The sequence below is a fragment of the Diplotaxodon limnothrissa genome, linkage group LG11 (genome assembly GCF_057381915.1).
Source record: "Diplotaxodon limnothrissa isolate DT_005_m linkage group LG11, D_limnothrissa_male_GT1.1, whole genome shotgun sequence".
NCBI lineage: Eukaryota > Metazoa > Chordata > Actinopteri > Cichliformes > Cichlidae > Diplotaxodon > Diplotaxodon limnothrissa.
The window spans coordinates 4,409,383-4,431,369 of NC_140606.1; the positions used below are offsets into that span (position 1 = coordinate 4,409,383).

Below are 21,987 nucleotides of genomic sequence, written 5' to 3' on the forward strand. Positions count from 1 at the left end.
GACTACTGTATGTTTTCTCCTTTGTGTGGGCACCTTAAAGGGCATTTTATCCTGTTTGCTCTTCTATAATGACATCCTAGAGAGCCCTAGTGCATTAGCATTTGTGCCAGTTCAGCTGAATTTTCTTTCTATGACACATTTTCCGTCTGTACACAATGTTATTCATCAAAGTCAAGGAAAACTGAAAGGACACCAGTTTTTGAGTAATTCACTCTAAATTTGCACCAGCTCCATGGGGCAGTGCTCTACAGCTCACCCTGACCTTACCTCCCACTGTGGCGCACATGCAAAAACCGAGCTTGCTGTATAGGGATCAATAAAATGTCAGTGAACTTTTGCTACATGCCACAATTCTTTATGATGATAGCCAAAGAATCAGACTAATCCTCACTTCCAGAGCTCACCTCTGCTGGTCCTCTGACACTGTCTGTCAATCCTGCTGCTCTTGTTATTGTGTATGACTGATAAAAAGAACATACTTGAATAAACGAAAGGCTCTGAGGGTCTGTATATTTTCATGCAACTAAAATGTCAGACCACAATTCAGACATCAGTTTCATCTGACACTGGGGCCTCTGCCGAGGCAGCAAAAACACAATTAAACTTGAGGCCAAGATAAAATAGTCACAACAACCCTGCCGGCAGCATCTGATTGACACCTCAGTCATTAGAACTGCATGCCTTGCATTTCGCAAGTCATAAAGATGTTTCTGATAGCAGCTGATATGAACACCTGTGAGAGAGATTGCAGCTCAATCCACAGCTTTGCAACTTGCAGATCATCTGATAGAGGATGGAAAAAGGGACTCTTCTTTTTCGATACTTTCATGCTTGTGTTACCAAGATATTGTTCTATTTATCCACACAGAAATCAGCATCAGAGTTGGTCTCTTGTGTGATTATTCTAGTCTGTTTCTGTTTTGTATTTAATTGCTCTTCACAGTTTGATTCTTTCAAGGTATTATCAAGATGAAGGTAATTTATAGTCCAATATATGACAGCAAAGTAGCTAGATAAGGTTTGATTCTCCCAGGATGACTGCAGTTTGCAGCGGCTAGCAGTGTACACACAAACATGTCTTTCCATCTTTCACTGCAGGGCAGTTATGAGAGGTTTCCTCTAGTGCCTGCAGAGGGAAGTATGGCACAGCAGAGTTCTCATGTCAGCCTTTTAAAGGCGAACCAGCATCAGTAATAAGAACCGATTAGGCATGCAAGTCAGCTATGAGGAGGGGGTGTGCCGATAGATGACACGACCCCTGAAGAGGCGTCTGGGAGATTTAAGGCGTTTTCACACCTTTTTTGCTCAGAGAAGTTACTTGGAACTCTGAAGTGCTCTCTCCCACTTAGTTTGCTTCTTTTGGCCAAATGTGAGTGTAGCAATCAGAGCGAGACCTCGCTGAGAAAGGAGTCTCTCAGTACATTCCCAAGCTAAAGTGGCGCCTCCACTAGAATCTGAACGTGATCTGAATGCAATCGAACTACTGTGAGGACACGTTGTCATATGTTGTCTACTTATGTGACTACATTCAAGTTATAACATGGTTATTGAAAGGTCTCAGGTTGGCCCAACTATTAGGAATTATTTGTGACATTTTCTGTCAGTGTAAATTACAACACCTAACACTGTGTTAAGGATCAGTACTCTTTGTGACAGATAAGTTCATTTGTAATGTTTTTGGAGAGGTTAAGAGCAGTTGATTATAGTTCTGTACGTGATTATAAGTGTTCTATACTATACTTAGTATTTTACAACAAATTAATATTCTTCAAGGAAGAACAAAATTTGACTTTTAGTGGGAGAACTGACTGACCAATTTTACACCTCTGTCCAGTCTGTGAAAATAACCCTAAAGCCTTTGCTTGCATTATGCAAAATGCATTGTTCTGGATCCTGGATAAAATGTGATGCAAGGCTTTAAAATCCAACACTTTCAAATGCAGCGCTGTCAAAGTGGTGCTAAATATGAAGAGAACAAATGAACACCTATAACTTGAGTATAGAACTTGGTTGTATATTCAAATAAACCAGCTTGGATTTCACTGAGAAGCTATACCTGCCCCCTAAATAATGTTTAATTCCAACCTCACAGCCAACCAGGCAAATGTGTTTTGAAGAAATGTTTACATTGCATATATTCCTTTTTTCTGTCAGGGTAACAAGGAAAAAGAGATCAACATTCTGTGACTTTAACTTTGCTGAATATTTACGGGACATAATCTCACTCTTATGAATGTTAATGAGCCATTATGGACCTTTTCTCAATTACTGTTTAACCAGAGGACCACTGGATGTTTCATACATTATCAACAGGCAAAACATTTTATCAACACCAACAATGTCAGTCTGACTGTACTGGGATTCTTGTTTCTTTCTGTTGTTGAAAAAGAAATGAATGGACAGAAAAGAAGGTGTTGCTTTTTCATTTCTATCATTTTCTTTTTTTAACTATTATGTCACCCCTCTGATTTTACCCTGTTACTAGTATTTGATTGTAGTATTTCATGAGTTTTTACTTAACACCAACCCAAAATTATGAATAAAGAAGTCTACTATTTCGTGCCATAAACTGCCGTTCCTCTCATGGCCACCCCCCAAAAAAAGAGTCATTCTCCAAAGACTCCTGTGTTAAAATGCCCACTGTCCCATTACAATTTAAGAGTCTGGCACAGAAGCAGCAGGTGCCTGTGTAACCCAACTTACGAAAGAATGACCGAACTCCTACTAGCCAGTATCAGAAAATCTAGGATCGACAGGAGCCCAAGGTATAAACACCAATAAGGAGAGACCACACCACAGTAGACTGTTCACAAATTTGTTATATTAGACACACGGCAGCTGCAACAAATGTAATGAAAGCAATAAATTAAAATACAAAATATTTCACCCCAAAATAACAAACTAAATAAAAGTGCGTGCATACAGCTTTCTCTGAGTCAAATGTATGAGTGAATAATGTCTGGTAACTGATGGATCATTGGGGCCCGTTCAGTTTGTTTAACGTTACCACACTCCGATGAAGGAAGAAAGTTCGTAGTCCTGCAGGTATCTGAAGCTTCAATGGGAACTAAACTTTGGCTTCAATAAAACCTCAGCAAATCCTGTTAACTTTTGGGTTGGCTCGCCATCCAGTTAACTGGAACTGTGGAATCGCTGCTCCTCAATGAGGGCTTGCTTCAGACTGGGTCGGTCTGTCGAGTCATCCTTTTATCAGATAACAAAAAAAACCTGATCGATGACAGGGTGAAACTCTGACCGACCAAAAAAAACTGCAGCAGATTCGCTTGCAACTCCTAGCAATTCGACTTCGGGAACATTAGTTTCTCTGGCACATGGCATTGTATGAACAGGAACGAAATGGTAACTACAGAAAGTCATGCGATCAAGGCCAATCAGCAAGGGTCACTGGGAGCTCATTGCTGATTGGCCAAGTTAAACGACAACAGATAATCTTATTTGTCCACATCTTCCTTTAAATAAAAAAAAGAAAGAAATGACTAAATTGTTTACATCATACACCACAAAAACTACTTTCCACTGCTCTTTTTTCCTAGCTGGGCTACACCTGCGTTTGCGCATTGCAGCTATACAATTCTTGGACATAGACTGTGACTTAAACTTGATAACACCATTTTGTTACGGTCAAGTCTTACGTCTAAAAAAACATCATGGCAGTAACCAAAATGCTAATGTTGAGGCCTTAAAATGTCCTGTCCAAAGACAATGATCGGCTACATCTAGCTTTTATATGTTGTCTAACGCGGTCAAAAGCACCATTTTAATTTATTCTTCCAAAACATGTAACCATGAGAATTTATTCTTATTAAAAGCTTCAATAACTTCTGTTATTTCTTATTCAAACTAATGTTGTAAGATGGCCACATTTTCATGGCTGCACTACGAGCCAACCAGACCAGTGTTACATTATTATGTTTTAGAGTGTCAGTTGCATTTTGTCAGGTGTAGTCTGGTTTACGGAGCACATCAGCAGACTCTGTCATGTCAGTTGTGATTTGGCAGCATTTGATGACGTATCTACTCTCCGCAGGCACATTAGTCATTGTTCTCTGTCAACGCTTGTCATTTCTGATTCCTTTTGTTCTCGCTGACCAACTCACAATTCACAAGCTGAGCAGTTTGGTGTGACTTCACGCTCCCAATCAGCCCTGTAGATAGATAAGTCTGAGACCTTAAATGAACTCAGATAAAGCAACAAAGCATTTTAATGTAAAAATCCAGACATCTTATCAGATTAAGTCTCAAAGAGAACAACAACAGAGGTAAGTGTTCCAACAACATTAATTTAGATGCTGTAGATACATACAGTGAGAGGGAGGAGTACTTGCATTCAGATGGTTACTGACGAGTTATCCTATCAACACAGAGAGAAGATGGTTCAAAACAAGTCTTGTTTTCGTAACATCAGCAAATGAGCGTTCCATGCTGAGAAAGATGGACCTCTTTACCTCCACCCTCACTACATCAGGAGAGGTCGTGTGGCCCTGAGAAGTGCCCTGATTCCAAATGTAGCTTTTATGATTTTTGGGTTTTACATATCTAATGTGAAACCTGTAGACTTCTCCAGTATATTACCTCAATTCACCTGAATTGTGTCTTTATCGTCTTCTACACAGTGATTGTGTGCTTCGGTGTGGCGGCTTAGAAGAAGCATCACTTCTTATTATTTGAAACTTTAGCTATGTTAGATGTGAGGGTTCACAACAGTAACAATAACAGTTTGTTTACTATACAAATTCAGAGACACTTTATTAGGTACATCTTGCTTTTTTTCTGGCCTCATATACATGAGGCAAATCATCACCACTTCACGAAGTTGCTCCCCTGGAGTGTTTGATTACAATGAACTCATTGTCATATTCGAGAAATCAGTTTAGATGAGCCTTGTGACATATTTTAGGTTTTGTGTGCTATGCTTGGCACAATCCTGTCACCAGTACTCAAGAACCCCAAAACATAGATTTAAAAAGATATATTTTTAATAAATTCTTGAAAAATAAGTCCTCATATTGAATACTCATTCAATTTCAGTTAAGAGTTAACATGTTAATTTACGCAACTTTAAATATCTACAATACCTTAACGCTTCAATAGTCAGATGCTATTTAGTCATTTCGGTATATATTTTCAAGTCTTTGCTCAAATACACTGTTCTTAAACCATTCACAAAGGCAACAGATTAGACGCTTGTGAGCAATTATTTAGATTTATGATTATCCATCCATTCGCTTCCGCTTATCCTTTTCAGGGTCGCGGGGGGCGCTGGAGCCTATCCCAGCTGTCATAGGGCAAGAGGCGGGGTACACCCTGGACAGGTCGCCAGTCTGTCGCAGGGCCAACACACAGGGACAGACAACCATTCGCACTCACATTCACTCGCACATTCACACCTAATGGCAATTTGGATTTTCCAATTAACCTATCCCCACTAACTGCATGTTTTTGGACGGTGGGAGGAAGCCGGAGTACCCGGAGGGAACCCACGCAAACACGGGGAGAACATGCAAACTCCACACAGAAAGACCCCGGCCTGATGGTGGAATTGAACTCAGGATCTTCTTGCTGTGCGGCAACAGTGCTAACCACCGTGCCACCGTGCTGCCTAGATTTATGATTATTTAATCAAAAATGGTATGGTAACATGGTTAAAATTAGAGTAGTGGTATTTGATTATGTCACATCCTTGTCATGTAACTCACTTTTGTCTGTTCCTATTCCAGACTAAATGTGTTTCAGTGTTGCAAATATGTCGTCCCATATGGAAAAGATATATAAATCTTATAAAGTTTGTATCTGTCTTGTGTGAAACTTGTATGAAAAGCATACAAGAGTGAAAACAGATATAAGATCCCTTGAAAAATTATATAAATGAAACTTGTATGTTTTGGATACTTACTAAAACAATATATGAAAGTGGCCACTTTCATGAGTCAATCATATAAGCCTTCTATGATTCACTATATGAAGTAGGCCACATCTTATGCAAGTCTTTTATAAGTTTTTACTATTTCTTTTCCATATGGGGTGGGACATAATTAACTGTCGATAATTACTGTTCTTTGTGTTTATGTTGAATAAATATTTTTAACAATTATGATAGGCATGTAGCAACCAAAGCAAAACAAAAAATCTTATGTTACAAATTTTTATATTTGAGATGTTATATCTGACATGTAATGTGGGAGGTTCACAGGAGCTATTCTGTATTTTGGAGTATTTATATCAATTAGCAGTTTAACATGTGCATCTAAAAAAAAAATCTGCTAAATGTAGGACAGTAAAGACTTCATCAGTGCTGTGTGTAATGTTGGTCCTCTGCTTAGAATCCTGAAAGAACAAATACAGATATATAAGAGGAAATATTCCTGGAATGACTGGGGGACAATGCAGGCACTTTTAAAGCATACTAGATTAGCATTACTACAACACGGATAATATGATTCCACAATCTAAATTACCTCAGTTTAGTAATAATTTCAGATATTTGTATTAAATATCAACAATCCACATGTGCACTGTTCCATTGCATGTAAAATTTTAAAGAAATTGCAACACTTTGGTGCCAGATTGGATGAATTTAAAAGAGAAAGCTGCCTGTGTTTACTCTGGGGTTATAGTCCCCCCCAGATTTTTATAGCTAGTTTTATCAAGTGTGTTTGCATTTATTTGAGGAATTATACATTTGTACAACTGCATCTGCAAGGCATGCGTAACAAACACAAGCTTGGTAGCATTAGCTTGCTAATACATGTGTTAGCTAATGATTAAAGTCGATTTTTCAGAGGAATACCAGTCAGTCTAAATGTGTGTGGTGCAGATACTAACCCAGATACATTTTGGATCCTATCATTTCTGGATCTGTTTTGGATCTGTTCATTACCCAGTTCATCCAGTGCAGATGCATTTTTGCTGATAGTGGCTTGTTTTGACTGTATAAGATCTGTATTGATCAAAATGGCTGGCTCGCTGTAAACCAGCCTGTTTCAGTTTAGGCATTGTTTTCAATAAATTGCACGCTCAAAAAATGTTTTGTCTCACTCCCATTTCTTCTTGTTGCATGTTGAAGCTGAACTTGGAACCTTGTTAAGGTCCAACCATGCAAAATATGATTTTTTTTTTGCCTTTTTTCAAGTGGTTTTAAACTGTTGAGCAGGCTAAAATTTTGTAGCTGACCAGTATATATGGAGCTGGAGAAAAATGTCCATTTCGATGAGAGAAAATTTCAGTATTTTTATGGGATGTTAATTTTAGTAGGAGTTAAAGTTTTTATGAATTCATTTAAAACACTGTCAAAACTAATACGTTTATGTGTCTCTGCTAAAAGACCAACATTATTTGGATGACTTTATTTGGTTATGGATCTTGAGGAAAAACTATATGTTGTTTACTTGTCAAAAAATAAACTAAAGGGATCCACTCGTCTTTAAATGGAGTCTCAAATTTCACTCCAATTCTTATGTTTTGAACAAGACTAAAGGAATTTTGGCCCAATGAGTTTGTTTCTCCAGTCAGCTAAAGCTGACTTCTGAGTAAAAAGAGTTACGCCAATAAGACATAATCATCAGGTGGATTGTAAGAAGCACTGTTATGTAAAGATATTGAAGATACAAGTAGCTTAGATGAAGGACAAATAGTGGATCTGGTATTTTCTGTGACACTAAAACATCCCTGCCTATCCCACTCTCACTGTCTTTGATACGTGTGCTTAATGCTGATATGAAACTCTCTCCACATCTACCACCCGAGTCTAAAGGCATTGGGCAACAGGACACAGTGTCATTGCCGCAGCAGAAAAACTGTTAAGCAGATTTACGTGCACGCCTGCTGGTGAGAAAAGGGGGGAGGAAGAGGGGAAAAAAATGACCTTTTTACAACATTTAGTCCATGAGAGACATCTCTATTTTTTTCGCTGTGACTAAATAAACTGTTTATAAATGTAAAATCATGTCTTGCCTTTGGCAGTAGCCCAAGGACTAGACATCCCTGAACAATGTGAATGCCAGCAGCAGGACCTGAAGGTCAACAAGGAGACCAAGCTGAAATATTAAAGACAGACGTTGGAGTCTGCTTAGGCTCAATCTGCTTCCCCTTGTGTGATTTTTTTTTTTTTCAGAACAAAAGGATGAAGGCAACAAATGATTTTCACTCCTGTCACTGTTCAAGAGCTTCTCTACACAAGCAATGGGCCTAGAATCAGCAGATCTGTCCATCTGTTCACCCAGCATTTTGGCTCACACCAACACTTAACATTATGGTAACTGCTGGCCAGATTGCTGTGGAAATAACTGTGGGTATGCTCAGCACCCAGAACAGTTAAAGTTACCCATCCCAAAAAGTTTCTAATGCATGACCAGCACTTATCAGTACCCCGTGTCTACACTTGATCAAATCAGCTTAAACAGAGAACAGATGATGGTAGAACTTAATACTTGTGGGCACAGAGGTTAACTTCATCATTCAGCATTCATTCATCTGACTGACTTTGGTGGAAGTGTGAGATTCCTTGAAGGTATGTAGAGTAGAATTTTGTACTTAACTGAAAGATAAGCAAATTCAATTTCTAGTATATATATACAAAAAAATCTTTAAAGAAATCCTCTTTTTGTGTATGGTGGGCCCATTGAAAGACACCACAAAGATTGATGTGGAATTTTCTGTCGCCTTCTGACTTTGCGGACGTACATCATGAATCTGATTTCTAATGTATTTTCTTTTTTAGTGCCATGTCATTTCAACTATTTCAAGGTTTTTTGAGTTGCCAATCCTTACAACAGTCTTAACTGTATAGTCTTATTTTAAATATGTAATTGTTCAGTTGTGGTGAATGTAGTTATGACAGTTAATTTAAAAAAAAGAGAAAATAATTGGAATTGTTAGATTTTTTTAATGTAATGACCTACTTATTATAATTTAATTAAAATTTAAAGAAATATCATATCATATTTTCTATATTATCTATCTGTATATTATTTAAAGGGCTTTTCTCATCAGTAGTTGAATCAATTTCAGCAACATGTCAGAACCAGTTGAAATATTTTAATGTGTTTTGTTGTTGTATGGCATTTTCACTGTATATCAGGAATAATACCACGGTTTATCTGCTGCGACAGTTATCGTGTTATTCTGATTCCCAATTTTACAGTAATGGAAAAATGTTAAAAGGAATTAAATGTGTGCAGTGAGACGCAAACAGATTTCATAGAGAGCAATCTTCTTTTTATCTGTTGACCCACACTAGATGATCTGCCATCATGCTAGAAACATCAGTGTATAAAGACAGGAAAATCAATGCACTTTTGATGGTGGAGGTTAATAACAGCTGTTTTTGCTAATAAACCAAATTCTCTCAGACACTTTCTGCGCCAACCATTAAAGTCTTGTTTGCCCGCTGAACTGATTTATCTGATTTATCTGAGGGTCTTTCCACTGTATCTGAAGTGTAACTATGTGGATGGATTGTCCTGAGGATGCATCAATAAGACAGAAACACTTTGCTGTGGACCTTTTTTTCCACTGCTTCTTCAGGTGTGGTATTCAGATTGCACTTAATTAATCAGCAGAGACAGATTCTAACCTGCGATTAAGCATAGGCTCCAGAAACTCGTAATAAAACAACTAGCACAGTACATGTGTTTTTTGCTTGACAGGTGAGGTTGTAAATCAGTAACCAATTCCAAATAAGTCCAGTTCCAAACTTTCAATAAGTTAAACTACATCTCAAAATTAAGAAATAGTCCAAGAAGAAGGAGATGTGGTATATCTGCCTGCCCAATTTATATGACTTTGATGGACGCACACACGTGCATAAGATGTATAGTTGTTTATCGATCATATTACATTGAGCTGAAATGAATTAAATTGACCTGATTGATATATGTAATGAGCCTGACTTGGATAAGTGGAAGAAAATGAATGGATGAATGGATATTTGTGTGTGGTCTTTATGTATTGTTCCATGATTCTGTTATTAACTACATTTATATTTTTTATATTATTATACAATTATATTGTGATGCTTTGTTTGAACTGGACTCACCTGTGCCTTTTGCATCTCATCCCTGCCTTCGGTGTTGTCTGGTGTTCGCAGCATTTTTCTAAACACAAGGTCTTCGTTGTCAGATAAAGTAAAGATGATTTTTTGAAATCCTTGTTTTCTTTATTTTTATGTGTCATATGTTATGTGAATGAACATCATCCCCTGCTTGTCTTGGTTATTAATGATCCAGCTAACTAAGATTTTACTGTTATAGTTTTCGACACACTTTTTAAGGCTGCCATCCAGTTAAGGCTGATTTTCTATGAACATTTTAGGAAACCTGATGATGTTATCTTTCAGACCTTTTCAAATGACAGTTTTGCAGATTTGGATATTCCAAATCCTAGCTCTAACTTTATCTGCCATTGACCTGGTTGATATTAAGGAATTAAAAGTACGGGAGCCATTAATGGACTTGGAGAGCAAAGCTGACAGGAAGACTTCTGTAGCTTCTAGTCAGTGCATCAGGATCACAGCTGCAGCCAGGAGGCCTCAGCAGAGCGCACATATATGGCACATTGAGTCTCTGAGGAGTACAAAATTAACCTCAGAACCACAAACCTTTCCCAGAGAGAGAGAGAAAGAGAGAGGCTGATAACGATGACAGACATGGCTCCTCTGGGAGTAAAGCCATTTTAAAAAAAGTGGCATGTTGGGACTCACAGCAAACACTACTGATTTAGTGGTATGGAAGGATGTTCGGGTAGAATGTTTGGACTGAAAGGATAGAGGCGAGAAGGGTGGTGTGGAGGTGAAAAAACACATTGTCAGATGCTATCGTTTCTCCCAAAGAAACAGCGTCAAGCCCCTCAGCACCTGCCTAAGTGCTGACGATGACATTTATCCATGCTGCTATAACTAAAGCGAGGACCAGACGACCCTGTCTGAACACCAATCATCTGCCTGGCCCATCTCTGCTGCAGTGCTGAAATGAAGCTGTCATTCGTGCGGCAGCTCTTTCGCTGTGTGTCACTCTGCAGAGAGAGATTGATGCGCTTGCTTTTTTTTGTTCCTATTCAGGCTTCAGCTCCTGCGGTTGGATTAGCTGATTTGAAACATTGATGAAGTTCAAACAGCTCTGACTGGGCACAGAGATACATCTTCATTATACCGCAAAGTGCTCCTAAAACATTATCATTATTCTTCAAACTGCTGGACGGCAAGCTGCCATCTGATGCTGGACTGTCACATAAAGGCTTGTGAATTTAAAAGCTGACTGCTGCGACATGTGCCGGGCTTCTATCTTCTATCATTCAGCCATATGCTTCTGAGATGGCTCGTGAAGTTTTACAATATGTCTTCAAAAGTTTCAACAGCAGATTGTGTACAACCAGAGAGGACTGTTCAGTAAGCCCATCACATCAGGATTCTTGTCGAAAAATACAAATCACGACTGGTGTAGTCAGTGTTTAGTATTACTTAGTGCATTGTTTTCTTCTGCAATAATTCTCTAGTGTGGGAAGCGTATGTAATGTGATTCATGGAAATCATGCAGAGGTGGCTGGGTGGATGGCGGTAGCACAACATTCAGGATGGAAATTGACAAGAATTTAGCGATTCCGATTCTGTTATTGATATTACGTATTAATTCTCATTGGGTTCTCACTGGCTCTGCTTCAAGAATCACCACCATTGCTTAAGCATGCTGTAGGTATCCCCTCCCCCCCCTTTTAATAATAATAACAACAACAACAATGGATTGCATTTATATAGCGCTTTTCGGGGCCCTCAAAGCGCTGTACAATTCCACTATTCATTCACTCTCACATTCACACACTGGTGGAGGCAGCTACAGTTGTAGCCACAGCTGCCCTGGGGCAGACTGACTGAAGAGAGGCTGCCATATCGCGCCATCGGCCCCTCACCAGTAGGCACTAGGTGACGTGTCTTGCCCAAGGACACAACGACCGAGACTGTCCGAGCCGGGGCTCGAGCCGGCAACCTTCCGGTTACAAGACGAACTGCCAACTCTTTGAGCCACGATCGCCCCATCCATTCAAGCTATGATCAGTGTTGTACTCATTACACAAAGAAATAGAGTATTACACATATTACAAAGAAAAGGTTACTTAAAAGTAATGCCATACGTTACTTACTTACTTGCCAGGGAAAGCAATTCTTTACGCTACTCGTTACGTTACATACGAAACATATTGTCTCATAACTACCACTCCCAGACACCAACAGAAAACCCTATCCTAATGACAACACACATGTGATCTTTCTCTTAGTATTTCAGTACGAACACAAAGCTGACAGCACAAGGCAAAGATGAAAACCAAAACAGAGACTTCAAAGCGATCATCACAGTGGTTCTACTTTAGAAATGAAGGCTGCAGCCTGACTGTTCATCGCTGCCTTTTTTACCTGTTGATGATCAGACTGGGTCAGCATTGACTCAGCTTTACCATCTCACTCTTGTAAAAATCCAAAAAGTTAAAGTACTGTCCATATCCCTAGTGCAGACCATATCACTGTTTTACTCTTCTGACACATGACCTGAAACCAGCTGATGGTAATGCAAGTTCAAGTGGAGCCAATAAGGCATGGCGACTAACAATTCCAGGGCATCAAACTGCTGGGAACCGGTTCTCAACAAGAACCAGTCCTTGATTCCCATTCCTATTCAGGACCAGAAAGCAACATCATAAGTCTTAGTGTGGTTAAGTTAAGACGAACATTGAACTGTGGTTGCTAAATATCATCACCTATCAAATTTAGGATTAGGATTTAGGTTTGGTTGCTATCCATCCCTTTTTTTAGGCTCTCACCTGTTTGGAATATCTAAATAGAAAAGCTTTTAAGAAAAGAACAAAGAAAAAAATTCTGAATTCACAAGAGTTTATTTGAAATGTATAATCTAGTTCAGGGGTGCCCAATCCCGGTCCTCGACAGCTACCGTCCTGCAGCTTTTAGATGCATCCTTGTTCCCACACACCCGAATCAAATGAATGGCTTGTTATCAGGCCTTTGCCAAACACGATGGCATGCTGAAGAGGTAATCAAACCATTTGATTCAGCTGTGTTGGAGTAGGGATGCATCTAAAAGCTGCAGGATAGTAGCTCTCGAGGACTGGGATTGGGCAGCCCTGATCTAGTTTCTGAGAATCTGAATATTTAACTAAAATAATACCCAACACTTGTCTCAGCTGTATATGGATTAGGCCAGTGGTTCCCAAACTTTTTTCTGTGTAATAATATTTGTTATGCCTCCAGAAATGTATTCTTATGTGTTCTTTTTATCTCGTTATCGCAGCTTAGAGCGACTTGTGTATTTTCGTAACCATGACAACATGAGAGCAGTGCACGCTGGGAGTCAGGAAGTAAATTTACCGTGTGGCTCTGGATATTGGTGTGTGGGCTCACGCAGTCGCCAGCTCCACCGTTACAGGTTTAATCCTTTTCCCTCCGCTAAGGCATAGTCTGTGAGTATAATTCATTTTGTACAATTAAGCGGTGAAGCGTTTTGAACTGTTGTCTGTTATTCGGTTGGCTTTATTGTGTCTCATATAAGCTGTGCGGCTAGGCTGTCAAGCTGTAATAACTAGCCAGATGCTTTGAGCTTATTGCATCTATAATACATTTCATATATTTCATTGTATTGTGTTTACAGTTTCACAAAAGTGCCCAGTAAAAACTCCTGGAGTTCAACCGTCTGCGTCCTGGAGATTTTTTTGGGAGTGTTTAAGCTGAATGGAAACTTAGCCCATTACAATATTCAACATTGCTATCAATACATTTTTCAAAAAATGCCTCTCTGTGCAAAATGGGTTTAAAAACATAAACAGCTGTAGGATCCTGTTTGTCTGTGATTTGAACCGGGGGAACAAATCGTGGCAGGATCAGCCTGATATTATTTGTATCCTGCTGTAACTTTACTGTATAAAGAGCAAACATCTCCAAAATGTCAGGAGCAGTTAGTCATTACAACAAGTGTTTGTGAACTAAAAATCAAGAATGTGGGATCCTGTTTGTCCGTGATTTGAAGAGCCCAGCGCTGCTCCTGACGCAGAGAAAACCAATCCTGCAGGGAGACCTACCTCGGCACTTGTGCAGGTGAAGCCAAAGGGAAGATTTGCTTCACCAGATTTTCTCGTCTTTAGCTTAGAATGAAGTTGGTTTGGAAACATATTCAGCGACGCTTCATCTCCTGCTTTGGGTTTCTGTGGGCGCCCCGTGCTAGCAGTGTCCAAGCGTTTTGTTTTCTTCTTTTTCATACCGCGCCCCCCCTGCCATGGCTCTGTGCCCACTCTTTGTGTGTGTGTGTGTGGGGGGGGGGGCACACATTGGGAAGGTCTGGATTAGGCATGGATTTGTCTCCCAAAACATCTGGTCGATGTTAAGTGGTTACAGTGGTCAATCATCCAAATAGTGAGGCTTTGTATATATTAACACAGTGTAGCAGTTGAACAGATGGCGGCGCACACAGTTGCAGCAGCTCGATGTACCACTGGTCGGTGCGGTGTTTTGTTACCTTTGTACGTTTTATGTTCTGTTTTGTGCGCGATCAGTCAAGCGAATAACATCTTCAGCAGACATGATCTTCTTAAGATCGGAGTGAGTTACCGTGTGAGCGTGACCATGGCATTTATCCACTCACACAAAATACCAGAGGAAGTAGCGAGGAGACCGGGCGCTCCTTGGATTACTATTCCGGCGGGAGGGAGACGCAGATGGCGACGAGAGAGAAGGAGGAAGCGAGGCTGCCGGGCTGGCGTGCTAACCAGGCTAAGGAGGAAGCCTTTTAGACCACCGCTCCCGAGTTTATATCTCTCGAATGTCAGATCCTTGGCGAACAAGATGGACGAACTAAGGTTACAAATAACAACGGACAATCACATCAAAAACTCATGTATTCTTCTGATCACTGAGTCCTGGCTGCATCAGTCCATCCCGGACTCTGCCATTGAGCTATTAGGCTACACTGCACAGCGCCAGGATAGAACAAACAATTCCGGTAAGAGAAAAGGAGGGGGAATCTGCATATACGTGAATAACAGCTGGTGTACTAATACAGTGATCATAGACCGTCACTGTTCTCCGGACATAGAATATCTGACTGTCAAATGCAGGCCCATCTATCTTCCACGGGAGTTCACTGTTGTGGTAATAACAACTGTTTACATACCGCCAGATGCAAATACTAACATGGCACTAGCGCTTTTGCACACGAACATCAACAATAAACTCAATAAATACCCTGACGCAGTGCACATTATAGCGGGTGATTTTAATCAGGTGGATTTAAAAACAGCTATCCCAAATTTCCACCAGCATGTGAAGTGTACCACGAGAGGGGCTAACACCTTAGATAAAGTCTAATCCAACATCAAGAAGGGCTACAGGGCAAGACCCTTACCACATCTGGGCCAATCTGACCATTTATCCTTGCTCCTAATTCCTGCATATGCCCCAATCAGGAAAACTGCGTCGACCATCACTAAAACTGTAACAACATGGCCAGAGGGCGCTTCTCAACAGCTACAGGACTGCTTTGACAGAACCAACTGGAATATTTTCCAACATCAAGACCTGGAAATGTTCACAAACAGTGTCCTCTGTTACATCAAACACTGTATAGACACTGTCACAGTAGACAAGCAGATCCGGGTTTACACCAACCAAAAGCCATGGATGACCCGGGAAGTCCAGCAGCTGTTAAAAGAGAAGAACAGCGCCTTCAGGTCCGGAAGCAGGGAGAGCTACAGCAGGGCTAGAGCCAACCTGAAAAAAGGCATTAAGAAGGCCAAGGCGGACTATAGGAAGAAGATCGAGAACCACCTGGAGAGTAAGAACAGCCGGCTGGTGTGGCAGGGTGTCCAGCAGCTGACAAACTACAAGTCCAAATCAGGTATGGCTGAAGGTGACCCAGCACTGGCGGAGGAGCTGAACATCTTCTTCACACGCTTTGAGGTCACTGCACCCTATGCCTCAGAGGAACAGCTACACCATACAGCCCACAGCAGCAGTACCATCATCACTCTGGAGGAGCATGAAGTGAGGCGCACCCTGCGGGCTGTTAACCCGAGGAAGGCAGCCGGCCCAGATGGTGTACCAGGACGTGTGCTGAGAGACTGCGCAGACCAGCTTGCCTATATTTTCACCAGGATTTTTAACCAATCCCTTGAACAGTCAAGCGTCCCACCCTGCCTCAAGACCTCCACCATAATACCCTTGCCCAAGAAACCTCACATCTCTAGCCTAAATGACTATAGACCAGTGGCACTAACCCCGGTGGTGATGAAGTGCTTTGAGAAACTTGTGCGTTACCACATCACAGCAGCGCTACCCAGCAGCCTTGACCCACACCAGTTTGCCTATAGAGCAAACCGATCGACAGAGGACGCCATAGCAACAGCACTCAATGTAGCACTAACACATCTGGAGAGGCAAGGAAGCTATGTGCGTATGCTCTTTGTGGATTATAGCTCGGCATTTAACACCATTCTTCCATACAAACTGGACGCCAAGCTAAAAGACCTAGGGCTTCCTCACAGCACCTGTAAGTGGATCAACAGTTTCCTCACCGACCGCAGACAGAGAGTGAGAGTGGGATGTTACACATCTCCAGCCCTAAATCTAAGCACTGGGTCGCCACAGGGCTGCGTGCTTAGTCCACTGCTCTACTCGCTTTATACACACGACTGCGCCCCCGCCCACCAGAGCAACACCATAGTAAAGTTCGCAGATGACACTACTGTGGTGGGGCTCATATCTGGGGGAGATGAGTCTGCCTACAGAGATGAGGTGGAGCGGCTGTCTTCATGGTGCAAGGATAACAACCTTCTCCTAAACACGAAAAAGACCAAAGAACTCATAATTGACTACAGAAGACACAAGACAGAAATCCAACCACTAATCATCAGCTACAACTATGTGGAGAGGGTGGCAGACTTCCGCTTCCTGGGAGTCAGCATAGAGGGAAACCTATCCTGGAGTGTGAATACCTCTGAGCTACTGAAAAAGACACAACAGAGACTGTACTTTCTGAGAGTGCTTAGGAAGAACAACATCACACAGAGACTGCTGGTGTCTTTTTACAGAGCCTCCATCGAAAGCATACTAACGTACTGCATAGGCATATGGTATGCTAGCTGCACAGTGGCTCAGAGGAACGCACTCCAGGGAGTAATCAATGCTGCCCAAAGGACAATCGGCTGCCCTCTCCTCAAACTGAAAGACCTACACAGTTCCCGCTGCCTCAAAAGAGCCCATAACATCATAAAGGACACCTCACACCCTGGTCACTCCATGTTCGAACTGCTGCCTTCAGGTAAACGGTACAGAACAACATACACAAGGACTAACAGACTCAAACACAGTTTCTACCCAATTGCAATATCATGTCTTAATGCTACTAAAAGTAGATGACTCTCATTGCCCCTGTTGTCATTTGTGCCCCTGATGTTGGAATGCTTTTAGACATGTTTTGTTGGATGCGCTAACAAATTGACTGAGTGATTGATTGTTTGAGTGATATATCAACTAGGTCGTATGTTGAGTGTCTGTATGGGGCCTTAGGCCTGGATTGCGTGGGTGTATTTACCGTATGAGAATACTGTATTTTATATGTATTTCTATCTTTTATATCCTATCTATTATAGTTTTTAAGTATTTATCTTTCGTGATGTTGCACTGACCGGAGACATCTTTCAATTTCATTGTACTTGTGACAATGACAATAAAGAATATTCATATTCATATTCAACATACTATTAGGCTAGCGACTAGAATACAGTAAAAATACCAAGAATACCTGTTCAATCAAAATTAACTTCACTTTGATGTGCTGAAAAACTGCAGTGATTTCCCTGTCTCCCGTATTAGGCTTTGGGATGGTAACCCTTTAATGTTTAAAGAATCTGCTTCCTCTACAGACGACATGTCAGTGGGATTGAAGAGGTCCTCAAAGAATTCCTTGTAACGCTTGACTATATCCTCAGTTGAAATCAGCAGCATTCCTCCTGCACTATATATGTTGTACGTGGCCTGCAGGTACCCCTCAGCTGCCTCCCACAGTCTATCGAGTGGCACTCAGCTGTTTCACGGGCAGCATTAGGGGAGGAGTCAGAGAGAAACTCAGAGTTTGTTGAAGAAAACCTGCCAGTGAGCAGGTTTAGTTCACAGTCTGTTACCATGGTAACTGACTCAGAGTGGAAGTTCACTTGCGTTTTTGAACAGAAAACCAGATTTGTGAGGTGCTTCCTGGATTAGGGCCATTGTCTGTTGCTATCATTTTCAATCTCTTTGTTAATTTTCAAGTCTTTTTTAACGATAGTCTTAGCCTGATTGCTTTAACCTGGGTTCCACCAAGAAGGCGCCTAAAACCACAGTGGGCACCACCCTGATTAACCTGCTTATTGACATATTTTGAGATGCCAAACATAGCAGTGGCATTTGGCAGCTAACAAGGATGATATTTGCCCTAATTTTGAAGAGCATGTTCTGAGTCCCTATACCTTTTTGAAAATGCACTGAACACTCAACCTGAGGCTTTTACCATGACGTGAGTTCAACATAGCCAGTGTGTCATTCTGTTATCTAGTTTCACTTAACCTAATACTGGCAATCAGGATAAGCACCCAAATGAAAGGGCATCTTCCCAATTATTGATAAGGGTGTTGGCAACAGAGTGGCTGACTTTTTTTAGCTGAGAAGCATTATGATTCCATACACATTTTACCTAGGTAAGGGAACAAACAAGGCTATAAGCACCTTAGTAATTGGGCAGCATTCAATATCCTGCAGAAGCATGGGGGTACTGTGACAAAATACTAATAAGCTTTTGGAGGTGGGAGACGAAGATGAAGCCTGTTTGAGTTTCTAGTTACTAACTTGGCATGTGTTGGCCTCCTGGGAGGCAATATTTGAAGAAAACAAATGCCTAATTTGTTTTTCTTCATCGTTTTTTTTAGAGTGTTTTCTTCAGCTGTGGTATTTCAGGTATGTGGTTGTTTTAAAAGTAAATGGCCAGCATATTTTATTTTTACTGCATATAACTTCAGCACACGGAAATGAGTTGTCATTGCGGTGCAAGAAGTTTAGTAATCCTAGGAGTATAAGTAAAGAGGCTTACTATTAGTTTCATACGTTCCTGGACACTTTTTACCTCTGATTTAAAATCCACTCTGGTAGTGTGCAAACAGCTAAGATATGATTGATGTGATTGCAGACTTTCAGCTTTAATTCAGTGGGTTTAACAAAACTTTTCAATTACAGTCATTTCAATACACTGTACCCCATTTTCAGAGGCTCAAACTGTATGTATAAACAATTTTATATACATGGATTATTTTTAATAGCAGCGTGAAAATTATTTGAAGATAAAAAAACATGGAATACTTAAATTCTGTGTTTACTCCCTTCAGTTGCTGCGTGTTTGTGGTTCTCTCTGCCTTCAGTTTGTTCTTCAATTGAGAAGGTAAAATTAATGTTTTGGAATTGGATCAAGTTTTGTTCAGATACCTGTTTCCATTTCATCACGGACGTGGGTAGTCTGGCATTTGGTGGATAATCTTGACCACGGAAAGTGAAAGGACTATTACTGGACACTACAGTGACTCATTATTGCTTCTATTATATTGGCAATTACTTTCATTTTTTTAAATAAGGCCGAGGCACTTCCTAAAACAAGGGGAGCTCATACAACACAGGAGAATGGATTTATAAGGGACTATTTGCAGTGAGGGCATATGTGAGAATAAATCCAAATACACAGCAGTGTGTGCTGGTTGTAATGAAAGAGCATCAGTGAATCAGTGCAACAGACTGTCTCACTGATGCTCACTTCTGGACAACAGTAAAGTTCACTAGCACAGATTAATCAGATAATATCTATCAGGAAATGATACACACACTGCACACAATGCTCATTAGTAAAACTAATTTATTTTTGGTTTGGATTATTTATTTTTACAATGTATGTACACAATACCGAGAAATATGACCACACTATTTTCTTTTGACTCGAGCCAAAGCATTAGTAAGCTTATATTACACCAGTTAATTTAAAACACTCTAAATGAGCTCTGCTTTAAGAACAAATAACCTCTCCTACTACATATATTGGTTTCCTGTATTTTTCTCCACTGCTGTATAATATTTTAGAAACCTGGGGAGCTGAGTGTCAGTGCAGATCTGCTGAGCTGGGTTTCATAAGCTCAACAAAATGCAGAGTTTCGGTGCAACAAACAGCTCTTTACAATCAGGCAGCCTGCAAAAAGTTGCTGAAAGGTGCAATAGACGATGGCTACAGTAGTGTCCATATGTGTACACAGGACCACATCTGTGGTGATTACAAGCACAACCTATACTGACTGTGGAAACTGCGCACACCATTTTTCTTTTCTTTTTTGATGGCGTGTGGTGCAGTCATAGTTAAGTAAGGCTTCTAATCTCCAGCAGCTTCTGTGGAGCTGTTCATTGACCATCAGCTGATTGGAATTGTTCTAGTAGGTGTTTGAGTAGGAGAAATATATGAGCTCTGTGTCTGATGAATTCAGTTGAGCTGATTATATGTCACTGTTCTTACCTCAATCTGAAGCAAGGCCTCCTCTCTCTGACGGAGCACCTCCACGTCCTCCTCACTGATCTCAGACAGGAAAGCCTGACTTCCTCCCTCTGAGCCTGCTCCAAACAGTGGACCCTCCTCTATCTGCTCACTGGATGGAGTCTGAGGACTCTGTGAGAGCAAAGACATTTTCTTTTATTAGATTTAAAAGGTATAGCAGTAACAGCAAAAATTCAGACAGTGAGCAGTTACTTTGTCTGTTGCCTGGGAATACAAGTGCTCGGGTTGTTGATTAAGTAGCAGCAACTTATTATCACAGCAACTACCAGTTACTGCTGTCTTTTATCTCTCATCTTAAAATTCATGGACAATCCAACTCTGAGCTTGATGGGTTTTTTTAGTGATATGTGTCCGAATAAAATATAACAACAGCAGTGAAAATATATTTTTGACTAAGCATTTTACACATTTCAAATGTGTAATTAGCACCATTAACAATTTTTTTGCATTTCTATTATTATAATGTAATTTCAATTTATCTTGTCTTGGCTTCATTCACTTTTCGCTAAATGATCTTATTGCTTCAAAATTATTATTTCATTTGATATTTTGTAAGCAAAAATTAATTATATTTAGCTAAACATTATTACCCACTATCGGCCCCAACCACTTTCAGCAGAAAGCTGCTCTTCTTGAACCTGGTTCGGCTGGAGGTTTCTTCCTGTTAAAAGGGAGATTTTCTTCCCACTTTCAGCAAGTGCTTGCTCATAGAGGGAAAGGAGATTGCTATGGTTTTCTCTCTATTATGGCAGTACAGTATAACAATATAAAACACATTAAAGTGATTGTTATTGTGATTTAGTGCTATATAAATATAAATGCACTGACAAATAAAATTGATTAATTAATGTTACGTTTATGTACCTATTTATTATATAACCTACTTTAAGCTAACCATTAAATCAATTTCTTTTAGCAAACCTCCAGCTGTACATTTGGCTCCCTAGTTTTCCTGTTCTTAAATCAGCAGCTACAAGTGCATCAGTGCAGATTTTTTCTGTATTTTGCTCTTTGTGTACATCACAGAAACTGTATAAGCAGTTTTTTGTGTCAAAGGTTTATTTAATTCAATTTTATTTTATTTATATAACGCCAAATCACAACATCAGTCGCTTCAGGGCGCTTTATATTGTAAGGCAGACCCTACACTAATACATACAGAGAAAATCCCAACTTTGGCGACAGTGGGAAGGAAAAACTCCCTTTTAACAGGAAGAAACCTCCCACAGAACCAGGCTCAGGGAGGGGCGGGGCCATCTGCTGCGACTGGTTGGGGTGAGAGAAGGGAGACAGGATAAAGACATGCTGTGGAAGAGAGACAGAGATTAATAACAATGCAGAGAGGTCTATTGACTAAGGACTT

The 21,987-nt window shown here is 40.4% G+C and overlaps 1 protein-coding gene across 1 annotated transcript in view; it reads right to left on the reverse strand.

The window, feature by feature from the left end:
* tsnare1 (T-SNARE Domain Containing 1) overlaps window positions 1-21,987 on the reverse strand; it is a 267,379-nt gene that overhangs the window by 138,684 nt on the left and 106,708 nt on the right. The window contains exon 7 of the mRNA XM_085366785.1: window positions 20,586-20,735. Coding sequence (XP_085222911.1) covers window positions 20,586-20,735 — 150 coding nt within the window. The remainder of the gene's footprint in view (window positions 1-20,585; window positions 20,736-21,987) is intronic.